Source organism: Macaca fascicularis, chromosome 15 (assembly GCF_037993035.2).
Source record: "Macaca fascicularis isolate 582-1 chromosome 15, T2T-MFA8v1.1".
Lineage (NCBI taxonomy): Eukaryota > Metazoa > Chordata > Mammalia > Primates > Cercopithecidae > Macaca > Macaca fascicularis.
In genome coordinates this window covers 1,873,938-1,888,663 of record NC_088389.1, presented here as the reverse complement: position 1 = coordinate 1,888,663, position 14,726 = coordinate 1,873,938, and the positions used below count along the sequence as shown (strand labels likewise).

At 60.5% G+C, this 14,726-nt stretch overlaps 2 protein-coding genes and 1 pseudogene across 53 annotated transcripts in view; 2 read left to right on the top strand and 1 right to left on the bottom strand.

Moving 5' to 3' along the window:
• EXD3 (exonuclease 3'-5' domain containing 3) overlaps window positions 1–2,664 on the bottom strand; it is a 119,087-nt gene extending 116,423 nt beyond the window's left edge. For 31 of the 46 annotated variants that reach the window (XR_012424032.1, XR_012424034.1, XR_012424033.1 and 28 more), the window contains exon 1: window positions 2,610–2,664. The gene's annotated coding sequence lies outside the window, so the exon portion shown is untranslated. Of the gene's footprint in view, window positions 1–2,551 lie in introns of all 46 variants that reach the window. The other 15 variants (XR_012424035.1, XR_012424037.1, XM_074015877.1 and 12 more) reach the window with 1 other exon arrangement.
• Window positions 400–494, top strand: LOC123569296 (small nucleolar RNA U13; annotated as a pseudogene).
• On the top strand, window positions 2,346–14,058 carry NOXA1 (NADPH oxidase activator 1). 7 transcript variants are annotated; one of them, XM_074015910.1, is made up of 14 exons: window positions 2,346–2,785; window positions 6,039–6,121; window positions 6,777–7,856; window positions 8,570–8,704; window positions 8,964–9,071; window positions 10,427–10,486; window positions 10,701–10,726; window positions 10,861–10,966; window positions 12,634–12,679; window positions 12,806–12,864; window positions 13,048–13,202; window positions 13,373–13,487; window positions 13,594–13,708; window positions 13,863–14,058. In XM_074015910.1, exons 4-14 carry the CDS (start codon window positions 8,645–8,647, stop codon window positions 13,997–13,999), a joined length of 987 nt encoding a protein of 328 aa, XP_073872011.1. In that variant the 5' UTR covers window positions 2,346–2,785; window positions 6,039–6,121; window positions 6,777–7,856; window positions 8,570–8,644; the 3' UTR covers window positions 14,000–14,058. The 7 variants fall into 7 exon arrangements, 4 of the variants coding, with proteins under 4 accessions (XP_073872011.1, XP_005580352.3, XP_073872012.1 ...); XR_012424038.1 differs by lacking the exon at window positions 2,346–2,785 and adding an exon at window positions 2,899–3,213 and having other exon boundaries at window positions 7,748–7,856; window positions 13,333–13,487; XM_005580295.5 differs by lacking the exon at window positions 2,346–2,785 and adding an exon at window positions 2,899–3,213 and having other exon boundaries at window positions 7,748–7,856.
• Window positions 14,059–14,726: the final 668 nt, after the last annotated feature.

The following is a 14,726-nucleotide window of genomic DNA, read 5'->3' as shown; positions in this document are numbered from 1 at the left end:
GCCACTTTCTGACAGATCCAGGAACTTCAAGATAGTTTGGGACCTGGAAGACATTCACCCCCTAATTCATACAGGTATTATTTATTTTTTTTGAGACGGAGTCTCGCTCTGTGGGCCAGGCTGGAGTGCAGTGGTGAGATCTCGGCTCACTGCAAGCTCCGCCTCCCGGGTTCGCCATTCTCCACCTCAGCCTCTGGAGTAGCTGGGACAGGCGCCCGCCACCACGCCTGGCTAATATTTTGTATTTTTTTTTAGTAGAGACGGGGTTTCACCGTGTTAGCCAGGATGCTCTCGATCTCCTGACCTCGTGATCTGCCCACCTCGGCCTCCCAAAGTGCTGGGATTACAGGCGTGAGCCACCGTGCCCACCCCTCAAGTGGCTTTTAAAGGTCTAATCTGACCCTTTTGTAGTTCATAAGCATGATGATTGCCTCATGTGTAGGGTATGTCTCCCTCAAACCCTGTTATGATGTCAGCACATTACCTGTCTGACATGGGGAAAAAAAGTCTAATCTGAAATTCCTTATGGCAAAGTTCCAGCCAATTTAAAAAGAAGCCTGTATGGCCAGTCACCACTGTTGTTGTACTTTAGGCAAATAATCAGGCCAAATATAATCCTAAAATTTATTTTACAAGTAAATTGGTCTTACCAAGATTTATCTTTGGTAGAAATGGGGAAGTAGAGAAAAATTATGTTTCAGAGAAAAACTATAGCATACCTATTACTGGATTCTATCCCTGACCATTGTATTTTTTATTTTCCTATAATCTGGACTAAATCCTGAACAATCTTCTGGCTACAAGTCTCTAAAGAAGAACCTAGGCCTGGCGCGGTGGCTCACGCCTGTAATCCCAGCACTTTGGGAGGCCGAGGCGGGCGGATCACAAGGTCAGGAGATCGAGACCACAGTGAAACCCCGTCTCTACTAAAAATACAAAAAATTAGCCGGGCGAGGTGGCGGGCACCTGTAGTCCCAGCTACTCGGGAGGCTGAGGCAGGAGAATGGCGTGGACCCGGGAGGCGGAGCTTGCAGTGAGCCGAGATCGCGCCACTGCACTCCAGCCTGGGCAACAGAGCGAGACTCCGTCTCAAAAAAAAAAAAAAAAAAAAGAAGAAGAACCTGGCTGGGTACAGTGTTCACACCTATAATCCCAGCACTTTGGGAGGCCCAGATGAGAGGATCGCTTGGGCTCAGGAGTTCGAGACTAGCCTGGGCAAGGTGGCAAGACCTAGTCTCCACCAAAAAAATTAAAAAATTAGCCGGTCCTGGTGGCAAACACCTGTATTCCCAGGTACTCGGGAGGCTGAGACAAGAGGACCCTTTAAGCCCAAGAGCTCAAGGCTGCTATGAGTGGGGATTGTGCCTCTGCACTCCAGCGTGGGCAACAAAGCAAGACCCCATCGCTAAATAATAAATAAAGAAGAACATGGATTTTAGTTTCTTCATGTTTTTAGTTGTCTCCCTAATGGAATAGGTATGTTTCTTTCATCTAGCATATAAATTGGTTATAGTCCTATGTGTTACTTCTGAGAAAACTAAAATTAATGGTGTTTCTAAAAACTAGAGATGATTCAACAGGTGATAACAGCTGTATAAGTTAATGACTTCACTGAGGCCTCATGTTTGCCACCCTGTGATGCCATTCCAATTCAGTTTGTGATGTTCTTAAAAAAAACAATCCTCCCTGAAATGTCTCCTCCTTCCCTGCTTGGAATGGGACAGGACTATGTGGGAATGAGCCTTCCCACAAGAGGGGACACTCTGACCCTCGGATTTTGATAATCAATGCTTTCAAGAAGAAATATTTTGATCAAAAGGGGGGCAAATGAGAAAGAAAAAAATCATTTATCTGAGGAATGCAAAGCCCTTTTAAACTTCTGGCCCAGAAAGCCTGATGTTAAGTACCAGAAAGCATTTCAAATGAAATCGCAGTCCCTCACTACCCCTTGAGCCAAGTAACTTCCCACTGGTAACACCCAGCCGTGGCCAATCGCGAACCAATGCCATTTCTACAAGCCAGTGAGCTCCAAACCACCTGCTCTCCCACGGGCTCTCTTTTCTTTAAAAACCTGAGCCTCTGTCTTGTTCTCCGGTGCACCTGGTGACCCAGGCCGCCCTCGACCTCTGTGCCTGAATAAACCCACCGGGCACCACATTCTGACCCTTTTCATTAGTTTAGGTTCACAACTAATACAGGACTCAGCGCCGGTGGGCAGGAAGCCAGGGCCCCTGCAGGGAGGCGCCCGTCCCTTCTCCCGGGGAGGGCAGGGCTGGGCGCGCGTCCCACCGGGAGCGCCGCCTCCTCGGCGACGGAGCGAAGGGCCTCCGGGTCCCGTGACGTCCGCGCTCGGAAGGCGCGGAGGAGGGCAGGCCCCGCGGGACAGGGCGGCGGGATCGGCTCAGCGTCCCGCGGCGTCCGGCTGCCCGGCGGCCTCTGGAGCGGGGCCCTGCAGGAGAACGCGCTTTCCCCGCCCCATCGGGGCCTCAGTTTCCCCACCCCGGGAGAGCCGGCGGCCCGCCCCCGGCTCACTCTTAGCTGCGGCCCTCACCTCAGGACGCGCGCACTGGGCCCGGCCCCGCTCTGCCCTCCGCGCCCAGGCCGCTCACCTGCAGGGCCGGGGCCGCCCCACACCGTCCACGCCCGGCGCGGAACCTTGGCCCTACCGCAGCGGCTGGCCCGGAGGGCTTTATCCGGCGCACCGAGGCCAGCGCGGGAGGGGCTGGGAAGCCGGGCGCACAAAGCTCCAGGCGGAAGTCCGGCCGGGGCGGGGCCTGAACGGGAGGTGGGCGTGGTCGTCTCAGGCGGGGGCGTGGTCAGGAGGTCCCGGGCGGGGCGGGGCCCTATCGGGGAGGAGCGGGCGCCTGCCGCCAGGGGGCGCCGTGGGGCAGCGGGGTTGCACCTGGCGCGCGGCTGCCGCTCCTCTGCCCGCCTCCCAGGCCCCGCAGCCCCGCGCCGCCTCCTGGACCCGGACCCGGACCCGGTCCCGGACCCTCCGTGGGATCCCAGCTCCTCCTCGAGCCGCCACGGGCCGCCATGGCCTCTCTGGGGGACCTGGTGCGCGCCTGGCACCTGGGCGCGCAGGCCGTAGATCGCGGGGACTGGGCCCGCGCCTTGCACCTGTTCTCGGGCGTCCCGGCGCCGCCCGCCAGGCTGTGCTTCAACGCGGGCTGCGTGCACCTGCTGGCCGGGGACGCTGAGGCCGCGCTGCGGGTGAGCGGGGCGTGGGGAGGCCGGTGCGGACGATGCCTCCGCCTCGAGCCCCTGGGGAGGGCTCTGCGCCCCTCCCCGACGGTTACGGGGTCGCCCTGCAGCCCCCGACCCAGCGAACGCCCCTGCAGGTGGGAGCCGAGCAGTGGGGGCCGCACCTGAGCTGAGCGAGGCCGGGCTGGGGGGCGCGGCGGTTACTGGCAGAGGCCCGGGCCCGAGGGTGACTCACACCGGGAAGGGGGAAGCTGCTGAGCTGGGTCAGGCCCGAGGGGCCGCCCTGCACCAAGGGGAAAGCGTTGCACCTGTGGTCATGGCCAGGAGACCGGGTCAGTCTCCTCTTCTGAGCCCTCAGCCAGGAGGGCTGAACCCAGCCCACTCCCCGAAACAGCCAGGAGTCCAGGGTGCCCGGGTGCAGCGGCCAAGGCCCTGCACGGAGTCCGCTGCCCTTCCTGCGCCCGCCCCCGTTCTGAGGCCGCCTGTACCTGCGCATTCCAAACACCAGCGCTGCCCCCACGCTCAGTCCCAAGCACCCTGCAGAAGCAGGCAGGTGCCCACGGTTATTGAAGGCTTGGTGACAGCAGCGATGAAAAGGAGAGGGAACTTTGCTCTGTGAGAGGGTCTCCACGCCCCTGACTCACAAAATATCCCCCTTGGAGGAGACTGGGCAAAGTGCATGAGACCCCCCCCTCTCTTGTGTCTTAAAGCTGCATACAAATTTACAGTCACCTCCACAATGATTTCATTTTTTTGTTTGTTTCAAAGATGGAGTCTTGTTCTGTCGCCCAGGCTGACTCGAGTGCAGTGGTGCCATCTCGGCTCACTGCAACCTCTGCCTCTGGAGTTCAAGCAATTCTGCCTCAGCCTCCCGAGGAGCTGGGATTACAGGCGCCCACCACCCTGCCCGGCTGATTTTGTATTTTTAGTAGAGACGGGTTTCACCATGTTGGTGAGGCTGGTCTTGAACTCCTGACCTCAGGTGATCTACCCTTCTCAGCCTCCCAAAGTTGGTGGGATTACAAACGTGAGCCACGTTGCCCTACCCACAATGATTTCATTTTAAAATGTTATCCAAGAAAGGGAATGTAATCATTAGACACCAGGTGGTTCAGCAACAAATCCTATGTTCGGGGCTAACCCAGTCACCCCGTGCTCACATGCCTGGTTTCACTACAGAGACAGGACACGGTGAAAGTCAATACAACTAATCACAGCATATGGTATTAGGAATATAGGAACTTAGGAAAGAGGATGGAACAGCTGTGATTCATAAAACCGATCATCTGAGGGGCAGGCCAGGGTGCAGGTGTTGCTGGAACTGCTGTCTCTTGGTAAGAGCCTTGCGTGACTTTTGGGGAAGATAAGTGGGTTCTGCTGGCCCTGAGCAGCCACCCCACATCAGGGCTGCGTGCCTGTGCTCAGCCGCCACACTTCACACCTGTGTGAACTCGGTTCAGCGACAAGACTCCGCTCAGCCAGATTTGTGAAAGAGAGACCATAGCACCCTTCCTGTCACACACACTTAACTGATGGCCACAGTCCCTGTTCAGAACATTCTATGTCTTTCTGAGTCTGGTTTAAGGAAGAGCTGTGCTTTACACACAGATAAACCCATGAGGACATGTGTGTTGTTCTTTCTGATTCTAGTAGATTTCTAGTCATTTGCATGAACTATCCAAAAAGGATTTTTATTTTATGTTTTGAGACGGAATCTTGCTCTGTCTTACAGGCTGGAGTGCAGTGGCATGATCTCGGCTCATTGCAACATCCGCCTCCCTGGTTTAAGCGAGTCTGCTGCCTCAGCCTCTCGAATAGCTGGGACTACAAGCGCGTACCGCCATGCCCAGCTCATTTTTTTTTTTTTTTTTTTTTTTTTTGAGACGGAGTCTCGCTCTGTCGCCCAGGCTGGAGTGCAGTGGCGCGATCTCGGCTCACTGCAAGCTCCGCCTCCCGGGTTCACGCCATTCTCCTGCCTCAGCCTCCCGAGTAGCTGGGACTACAGGCGCCCACAACCGCGCCCGGCTAATTTTTTGTATTTTTAGTAGAGACGGGGTTTCACCGTGGTCTCGATCTCCTGACCTTGTGATCCGCCCGCCTTGGCCTCCCAAAGTGCTGGGATTACAGGCGTGAGCCACCGCGCCCGGCCGCCCAGCTCATTTTTGTATTTTTGGTAGAGACAGGGTTTCACCATGTTGGCCAGGCTGGTCTCGAACTCCTGACCTCGTGATCCGCCTGCCTCGGCCTCCCAAAGTGCTACGATTACAGGTGTGGGCTAACATGCCCGGCCTGTAATGCAGGTCTTTAACTGGTGACTCTGGGATCTGGGCTGTGTTATCTCATCTCCAGTATTGTGACAGCCAAGGTCGCCTGAGGTCAGGAGTTCGAGAATCTCTTGAACCCAGAGGTGGAGGCAGCCGTGAGCCGAGATCGAGCCGCTGCACTCCAGCCTGGGTGACAGAGCAAGACCCTGTCTCAAAAAAAAAAAAAAAAGATTTTTAAAAGACAAAAGTCTCGTATAACCCCACCCCCTGAGGTAACTATTATTAACACACTGGAACACTTTTTTCCAGCCTCTGTCCTTGTGCTCACGGTAAACAAATCGGTTTTAGCAGCACCTCAGTGGGCTTTGCACCCCGGACGGGTTGGGGTTGGGTGGGCTGTGGCGGCCTGAGTGGTAACAGCCCTGCCCAGGCAGGAGCCTCCAAAGGTCCCTGGACAGGAGCAGGAGGGGCCAATGGGATTCTGTGGCCCTGGCACCGATCACACCGTATCTGTGATGCTGTGTGACCAGGTTACGGACCTTGGCATCCCATGGGCATTTTTGTCCCCAGGCATTTGACCAAGCCGTGACCAAGGACACCTGCATGGCGGTTGGCTTCTTCCAGCGAGGAGTGGCCAACTTCCAGCTGGCGAGGTGAGTACAGGGGTGCCTTGTTCCTTCTCTGACGGCCCTTTGTCTCCCTGCAGAGTCCACTCCTGCACTCCCCCCTCCTCCGTCTCCACCTGCTCCCTCCTCTTGCCCACTCCCTCCTCCGTGGTTCCTGGCTCCAGGGAAACCTGGGCAGAGACTGTGGCCCTCACCTCTGCTGACCACCACCCTTGAACACAGGTGGTCGGGTCCTCACTGCTCACCTGGGCCCTCTGCACCATGTCCCTTCCTAAAGGAGGAATGAGGGAAGGGAGACCATCGGGACTGCAGGCCAGGCCCTGCCTCGGCCTCTCTGCCTGATGCTCAAAGGCCCCATCCCAGGAGGGCAGGCTCTGTGGGGAAGTGGATCACAGTCCCGAGAGCCTTGCAGTCCTGAATGTCAAAACCCCTGAAGTCTAAAATCCCAAAAAGTATAATTCTAGAAAAAATAAAATTCTGTAAAAGATATTTATTTACTTTTTAAAAATTATTTTGAGGCAGAGTCTCACTCTGTCGCCCAGGCTGGAGTGCAGTGGCGGGATCTCGGCTCACTGTAAGCTCCGCCTCCTGGGTTCAAGCGATTCTCCTGCCTCAGCCTCCCGGGTAGCTGGGATTACAGGCAGGCACCACCTCGCCCGGCTAATTTTTTGTATTTTTTTAGTAGAGACGGGGTTTCACCGTGTTAGCCAGGATGGTCTCGATCTCCTGACCTCGTAATCCGCCCGCCTCGGCCTCCCAAAGTGCTGGGATTACAGGCATGAGCCACCGCACCCTGCCAACATACATATTTTTTCAAGCACAAATTCATGCACTCTAGTGACAGGCTCACGGGTGTGACAGCTACGAGCAGATGACAGTGCTCGTGAGGAGCTAGGTCAGAAGGGGGAAGACGTACGTGTGTAGACTCTGGATGGTAATTGTGTGCACCTGGTTTTATCGCTGGTCATCAAAACACCAAGACGAACAACCCGTCTTCTAACAAGATCCATCAAAGGCTTCAGGGTCCACCACGTATGCAGTCGCCCAGAGAGCCAGGATCTCGAGCTATTTTGCCTTTCAGAAACGCAGATGAACGAAAAAGCCATCTCTTCCTTGACTGAGGAGCCAGCATTCGGGATGATGGCTGTGGGACTCTGCCTTTCTGGATGACCACCCAGACCCCTCTGGGGGCAGCCTCTCCTTCAGATGGGCACGGGAAGCCCGCCAGAAGGAGAAGCGTTTCCAGCAGGCACTGGGGAGCTCCAGCAAGGCTTGGAAGGAGGCTCAGAGTTTGGAGAGGTTGCCCCCTTGGGGTGGGGGGGCCTGCGAAGAGGGAGGGAAATAACCAGGGCGCTCTGCACAGTTCAGAAGAGAGGCTTGGGGGCAGGCAGGGGTCCAGGAAGCTGAGTCTGACCTGGGAAAATGCTGGAGCCCCAGCACACGGTGACCCCCACACCCACTCAGCATACATGTGCATGGACCCCTGGCCCACGTACCCAGACCTGAGTGTGGAGACAGGCACCGCACTGCCCTCCTTCAGGTCTCCTTGGAACCAGGTGTTGGGGGGCGCTGGAGCGGGGCTGGATGTGAAAACTGCTCGGCCCCAGCCCCGTCTCCGCCCTGCGCTGCTGAGGGGACCCCGGCTGCCCACAGGTTCCAGGAGGCTCTGTCTGACTTCCGGCTGGCCCTGGCACAGCTGAGGGGCCACCCTGCCATCGACTACACCCAGCTGGGCCTGCGGTTCAAGCTGCAAGCCTGGGAGGTGAGGCCGGGCAGGGCTCACTCTGCTGCTGGCTGTGGGGTGTCCATGGGCAGCGGTGCCGTCACAGGAGGGCCCTGTGGACTGGGGAGCGCCTCTGCCCGAAGCTCTTGGTGCCGTGGAATCCCCTGGCCACTCCTTGACCTGCAGGAGGTTCTGGTGGCAGTGGAGGTGGAGGGACCATTTTGTGCTGTCTCAGGCCACCAGGGGTGGCTCCACCCAGGAGGAGGGCAGAGGCGAAAGGCCGCTGGGTGGGCAGGGAGCAGGCAGAGGGTTGTGCCCACCCTCCACTGTGCCCCCAGCCCTTTCCTGGCTGCCTGGAACGTGTTGGCACCAAGGGAGGGGCACTGAGAGGGTCCCCCCACCAGACCCTGGTAACGCACCACCCTGAAGCCTTCTGGGAATAGCATTGTCTTAGGACGGAAAGTTGGAAGGGAAAGCCCCCCAGTGTGGGTCTGCAGCCAGGGTTAAAGTCAGGTGGGGGCCTCCAGCCCAGGACACAGAATGGTGCAGGGGAGGAGCCGGATAGGGGAACTGGGGGAGGGGCTGGGTGGGGGGACCAGGGGAGGGGCCAGGTGGGAGGATTGGGAGAGGAGTCCAGTGGGGGGGATTGGGGAGGAGCTGGGTGGGAGGATTGAGGGAGGAGCTGGGTGGGGGAACGGGGGAGAGTCTGGGTGGGGGATCAGGCCCTGCCATCACCTTGGCCCCACTCCCAGGTGCTATACAATGTGGCGTCGGCACAGTGCCAGCTGGGGCTCTGGACAGAGGCGGCCGGCAGCCTAAGGGAGGCCATGTCCAAGTGGCCGGAGGGGTCCCTGAATGGCCTGGACTCAGCCCTAGACCAACTGCAGGTGAGGAGTGCCAACCCGGTCATGGTTTTGGGCTGGTGCCTACCACAGCCCCTCAAGACCAATTTCACGAGATGAAGAAGCTTCTGGAGGGAGATGGCCCTAGTGCCCAGTTTCGAGTGCCAGGCGGGGGCTTCCTGTGGCCTGTGGGAAGGGGGTGGGGGGCCCAAGTGGCCCCTGCTGCTCCAAGGTGCAGGGGCTCTGCAGCTGCAGGCCTGGTTGGTCACCCCATCTGCATCTGCTGGATGCCCACCCCCTCCAGAGACGGGGCTCGCTGCCGCCACGGCAGGTTCCCAGGGGCGAGGTCTTCCGGCCCCACCGGCGGCATCTGGAGCACCTGGAGCCCGTGGATTTCCTGGGCAAGGCCAAGGTAAAGATGGGGGCGGCGTCCTAGGGCATTGCAGCTGGTGCTGAGCCCTCGAACTGTGTTCCCAGGGAAGGGGGTGTGTGCAGTCCAGGCCACCGTAAAGGCCAGGAGGGTAGAGAGTGGGCCCACAGCCATCCTCAAACTGGCGCCCAGGGCAGGGGGCCAGTGCCCCAAATGGGGCTGTCACCTTGGAGGCAGAGCCCACTAGAGCCAGCTGCATAGGAGGGGGCTCCAGCTCTCCCAACAAGGAACCTGCGGGTGCCCCCCCCCACCCAGCCTGGGCCACGGCCACAGCCACAGCCTTGCAGCCTCCCGGAGTCCCTGCGTCTCTCTGCGTCCCTTCGTGCCTTTGTGTCTCCCTGTGTCCGTGCCACAGATAGCGAGGTCCCAGAGGGGGTCCCTGTGTGCCTGCCACAGATAGCAAGGTCTTGCGGGGGCGGGGGCTGCAGTCCGACGGTCTGGGCCACGTTACGCCCATACTTGGGTCAGGGTCAGGCAGCACCCCTAAGGTCACAGGAATAGGGAGCTGCTCACCCCCAAAGGCTGGGAGTGAAACGTGGAGAAGAACTCCTGGTGGGCGAAGACTGGGTCACCCTTGGCTGGCCACGCCCCTGAGTGACCACGCCCCCATCGACTGACCACGCCCCCTGACTGACCACGCCCCCTCGGTTACCTGCACTGCTGGGGTGGTGGGGGGCCAACCCCTGTGTGGCCCAGTGCAGCTGCCCAGCGCGGGAGGCCTTAGGGGGGCGAAACCGGGCTCTGAGCTGTGTTAGTGCATCAACTTAGAGTCCGCATATCACAGTAGAGGGCTGTTTATAAGAAACAAAAATGTTTTTAAAGTTGTGCTAAAGGCCAGGCGCGGTGGCTCACGCCTGTAATCCTAGCACTTTGGGAGGCCGAGACGGGTGGATCACGAGGTCAGGAGATCGAGACCATCCTGGCTAACACGGTGAAACCCCGTCTCTACTAAAAAAATACAAAAAAACTAGCCGGGCGAGGTGGCGGCGCCTGTAGTCCCAGCTACTCGGGAGGCTGAGGCAGGAGAATGGCGTGAACCCGGGAGGCGGAGCTTGCAGTGAGCTGAGATCCGGCCACTGCACTCCAGCCCGGGCGACAGAGCGAGACTCCATCTCAAAAAAAAAAAAAAAAGTTGTGCTAAAAGTAAGTTAATATTGCAGCAGATGTTTCCTTCCATCAGACATTTCCCTCCATGGTGGCAGACGAGGGCCGGGCGTGGGCAGCTGTTGCCCAGCCCCCCGGGACTTAGAGCTGCGGGGTGCGGTGGGGCGGGCTGCAGGGAGCAGAGCCCGCCGGGCCACTGGTCCCTGACCCGGAGCCCCCACTGTCCCCGCCAGGTGGTGGCCTCTGTCATCCCCGATGACCAGCGGTGGGGTGTCCGCCCTCAGCAGCCACAGGTGGGTTTGCGGCCCCTCAGGCCCCGCCTGGCCTCACCCAGCTTTGTGGGAAAGAAAACCCTGCACAAGCTTGGAGCCCTCCTGGGGCCGCAAAGTTCCTCTGACGAGAGTGTGGGGCGGCCGTCCCGTCCCTGTGTGAGACCTGGGGAGGCCACTCTTCAAAGTTCAGCCCCCGACCCTTTACCAGAGCGAGGCTGTTGCTTTGTATCCACAGGGACTGGGAGCGAACCTCGATGCCAGGTAGGAGGGGCCGGCTGGGCCCTGCGAGCACGTCCCTTTCCTGCGGGCAGAGGCCCTCCCCACGGGGCCATTCGGGCCGGGCACAGGAGGGCACTCAGATGGGCCAGGCCTGAGAGCCTCCCTCCTCTTCCCAGGTCCCCAGTCATGGACTCCCCAAGAGCTGGCACCCACCAGGGCCCCCTCGATGCAGAGACGGAGGTCGGTGCTGACCGCTGCACGTCGACCGCCTACCAGGAGCAGGTTCGTGGGCCTGGGCCTCTTCCCCTGCTGGGGGTTGGTGCTTCTGCTGCCTCTGCGGACCGGGGACCACAGTGAAACCAACACGAGGGTGGAGGGAGCAGCTCACTGTGGGGTAGATGGGGCCAGGCTCACCCACGGTCCTGGCCCAGCCCAGCCAGATGGGAGAGTGCCTGGCTGTGCCCAAGGCAAGAGGGTGCCGGCCATCAGGGCAGGAGAGAGGTGGTGTCCAGTGGAGACATCCAGGTAGCCCTGCAGGCCCTCAGCCCCCAGGACCACCTCAGGCTGGCCATGGCCCCTCCCCTCCCACTGGGGTGGGAGTGACCAGGAGTGATCCAGCTGGGGACAGGCAGGAGGCAGGACAGCTCTGGAGGGGCCCCGAGGCTCCTGCCCCCACATGGGGGCCCAGCAGCGACTCCATCTCCCCAGTCCTCCCGGACGCCCCTGGCACCTAGGGAGAGGCGGAGGAAGGCAGGAACCCAGCTGCTCCCAGGGTGGCAGCCGTGGGCGGGGGCTCTGCTGCAGGACTCCAGGAGGCCCAGAGAAGGCACCTCCATTTCACGCTGGGCACATCTGAGGATGTGGTCAGCAGCCCCGGCACTCTCTCTTTATGGATGCCCATTTCCAGTTTAACTGTGGCATCCTAGAGGCAAGGGCGCCCTCTAAGCTCTGCTTCATTCAATTCCCTCTGGGTCTGGAACCATTCACCCAGTTCCCACGATGGGCGTTTAAGCCCTCATCCTTCCTAACCTAAGGCAACTTCAACCATCTGATAAATCTAGTAAGTTACAACTGAGGCCGGGCACACTGGCTCATGTCTGTAATCCCAACACTGTGGGAAGCTGAGGTGGGAGGATCGCTTGAGCCTGGGAGGTGGAGGCTGCAGTGAGCCATGACAGTGCCACTCCACTCCGGCCTGGGCGACAGAGCAAGACCCTATCTCAAAAGAAAAGGAAAGAAAAGGCCAGGTGCGGTGGCTCACGCTGTAATCCCAGCACTTTGGGAGGCTGAAGCGGGTGATCACGAGGTCAGGAGATCGAGACCAGCCTGGCTAACACGGGGAAACCCTGTCTCTACTAAAAATACAAAAAATTAGCCGGGCGTGGTGGTGGAAGCCTGTAGTCCCAGCTACTCAGGAGGCTGAGGCAGGAGAATGGTGTGAATCCAGGAGGCGAAGCTTGCAGTGAGCTGAGATCGCGCCACGGCACTCCAGCCTGGGCGACAGCGAGATTCCATCTCAAACACGACCACCACCACCACCACCTGACCCTCAGGGTCCAGCCAGCGCCAGGCTGTGACTTTGTGACTTGCAGGCGGTGAACTCGTCCCCTCCTTGGTGCCCAACTCAGGGCACACGGTTAACGTCCAGCCCACACAGAGGCCGGGGGCCAGGGACTGGGTCCTCAGCTTCCTGGGGTCACTGGGGAGCCCACCCACCTTGAGCTGCCACCTCGGTGGGCCTGGGGGGACGTGGTGCTCCCTCCTGGTGACAGGCAGCCTCTAGGCCTGCAGGGACTCAGCCCCATCCTAAAGCAGCTGACTGTGGGCAGGCTACCTGCTGGGCGCTGGCCGGGCACACAGGCCACACCCTTGCCGTGGGTTCTGCTAGGACGGTACTGGCCTCCGGCACCTGACCACCCCGGCCCACCCAGCCTGTGCTTCTCTTGCAGAGGCCCCAGGTGGAGCAAGTTGGCAAACAGGCTCCTCTCCCCCCAGGTATGGGGGTCCTCAGCAGTGGGGTCCCCGGGTGAGGGAGGAAGCTGCTGGCGCACAGCTGCCGGCTCCACCCACAGGGCCCACTTTGGTGGGAGTGGCTGTGTCAGTCCTTGCTCTGTCCTGCAGGACCGCCAGCAACGGGGGCGCCTGGCCCCGACCCCTGTGAGGACCCCGCGGGTGCTGGGGTAAGAGGCTTCGGACCCTTCACCTGTCAGTCACCTGAGGGAGGCCAAACCCCATCCCTCAGAATCAAGGCTTGCAAGCCCCCCTCACCTGCCCAGTCTCTGCCCACACCCCTCGGGCTAGAGACGGCCCTGACCAAACCCAGGGCCTCAGTGGCCATCCCTCCCCCTCCTGCCTGGCCGCAGGGAGCAGGTGCGGGGGGCTCCGAGCCCCTGGTGACTGTCACCGTGCAGTGCACCTTCACCGTGGCCCTGAGGGCGAGAAGAGGAGCCGACTTGTCCAGCCTGCGGGCACTGCTGGGCCAGGCCCTCCCTCACCAGGCCCAGCTTGGGCAACTCAGGTGGGCCAGAAAGCCCCTGCGGGCTGCGGCGGAGCTGGGCGGGGGTGGGGGTGGACTCTGCGCTGGGCACCGCCCCGACTGAGGCAGCTGCTGGAAGAGGGGGTGGCAGAGGTCACCGTCCTCCCCGCAGGCCCCACCCTGGAGGCCCCCTCTGAGGAACCTCTTTGCAGTTACCAAGCCCCAGGTGAGGACAGGCAGTGGGTCCCCATCCCCGAGGAGGAGTCGCTGCAGAGGGCCTGGCTGGACGCGGCTGCTGGCCCCAGGGGGCTGCAGCTGCAGTGCAGGGTGAGCCGAGGGCAGGGCAGGGGCAGAGGCAGGGGCACCCTGAGGGGTGGTGGAGGACCCTCCTCCCAGTGCCCGGCCCGACCTGCAGCCCACTCTCCTGCCACAGGGAGCTGGGGGCCGGCCAGTCCTCTACCAGGTGGTGGCCCAGTACGGCTACTCAGCCCAGGGGCCAGAGGACCTGGGTTTCCGACAGGGGGACACGGTGGACGTCCTGTGTGAAGGTAGGGTGGGCATGGCCCTTCCCAGGCAGCACCGGGATGCCCGGGGTGTGGGGGGCTTACAGCTTGGCCTGTGCCGTGAGCAGACGTGGCACCCAGAGGCGTCTGGGTGCCATGTCTGGGTAGCGCCCTGCAGAGCCCAACGTCCCCCTTGCAGTGGACGAGGCATGGCTGGAGGGCCACTGTGACGGCCGCATCGGCATCTTCCCCAAGTGCTTCGTGGTCCCCGCCGGCCCCCGGATGTCAGGAGCCCCCGGCTGCCTGCCCCGATCCCAGCAGGGAGATCAGCCCTAGCAATGCTGTGTACATGATGTTTTAATAAAAACCATGCTCACTGTGGTGTAACCCTCCAAGCGGGTGTGGGAGGCTGGGCTGGCCCAGGAGAAGCCCCCGGGTCTGGACTCCTGCAGCATCAGGCAGAGCGGGGGTCCAGACAAGGCAGCTCCCTCCCCTCTGCCCCTCTCTACCCTTCCTGAGGCCCTGTCAGGAGCAGGACCCTATGCCTCTGTGGTCTTGCCCCCTTTGCAGGCAGTAGGTGGCCCTGCAGTCACACAGCTTGGAGACACCATGAGTCCTGGCGGCCTGTGTGCAGAAAGCACCAAGGGCCCTGGAAGCCCAGTGTGGGAGGGGCGGGGTCCAGGGACGCCGGGAGGGGAGGTCACGCGGCCTCTGCGGACAGCACCGCCCCGAGGGTGCCCTGGAGGTGGCTGTCACCTGACCTTGGGCAGAGCCACAGAGCAAGGTCCCACTGCCGGGCGCGGTGGCTCACGCCTGTAATCCCAGCACTTTGGGAGGCCGAGGCGGGCGGATCACGAGGTCAGGAGATCGAGACCACGGTGAAACCCCGTCTCTACTAAAAATACAAAAAAAAATTTAGCCGGGCGCGGTGGCGGCGCCTGTAGTCCCAGCTACTCGGGAGGCTGAGGCAGGAGAATGGCGTGAACCCGGGAGGCGGAGCTTGCAGTGAGCCGAGATCGCGCCACTGCACTCCAGCCTGGGCGACAGAGCGAGACTCCGTCTC

Excerpts from the sequence above, each read along its gene's own strand:
- NOXA1 (XM_005580295.5), top strand. The coding sequence starts at position 3,037 with ATGGCCTCTCTGGGGGACCTGGTGCGCGCCTGGCACCTGGGCGCGCAG. Across the intron at positions 8,705-8,963 it reads CAGCCCTAGACCAACTGCAG|AGACGGGGCTCGCTGCCGCC; the intron begins GTGAGGAGTGCC and ends CACCCCCTCCAG. Across the intron at positions 10,487-10,700 it reads TCCGCCCTCAGCAGCCACAG|GGACTGGGAGCGAACCTCGA; the intron begins GTGGGTTTGCGG and ends TTGTATCCACAG.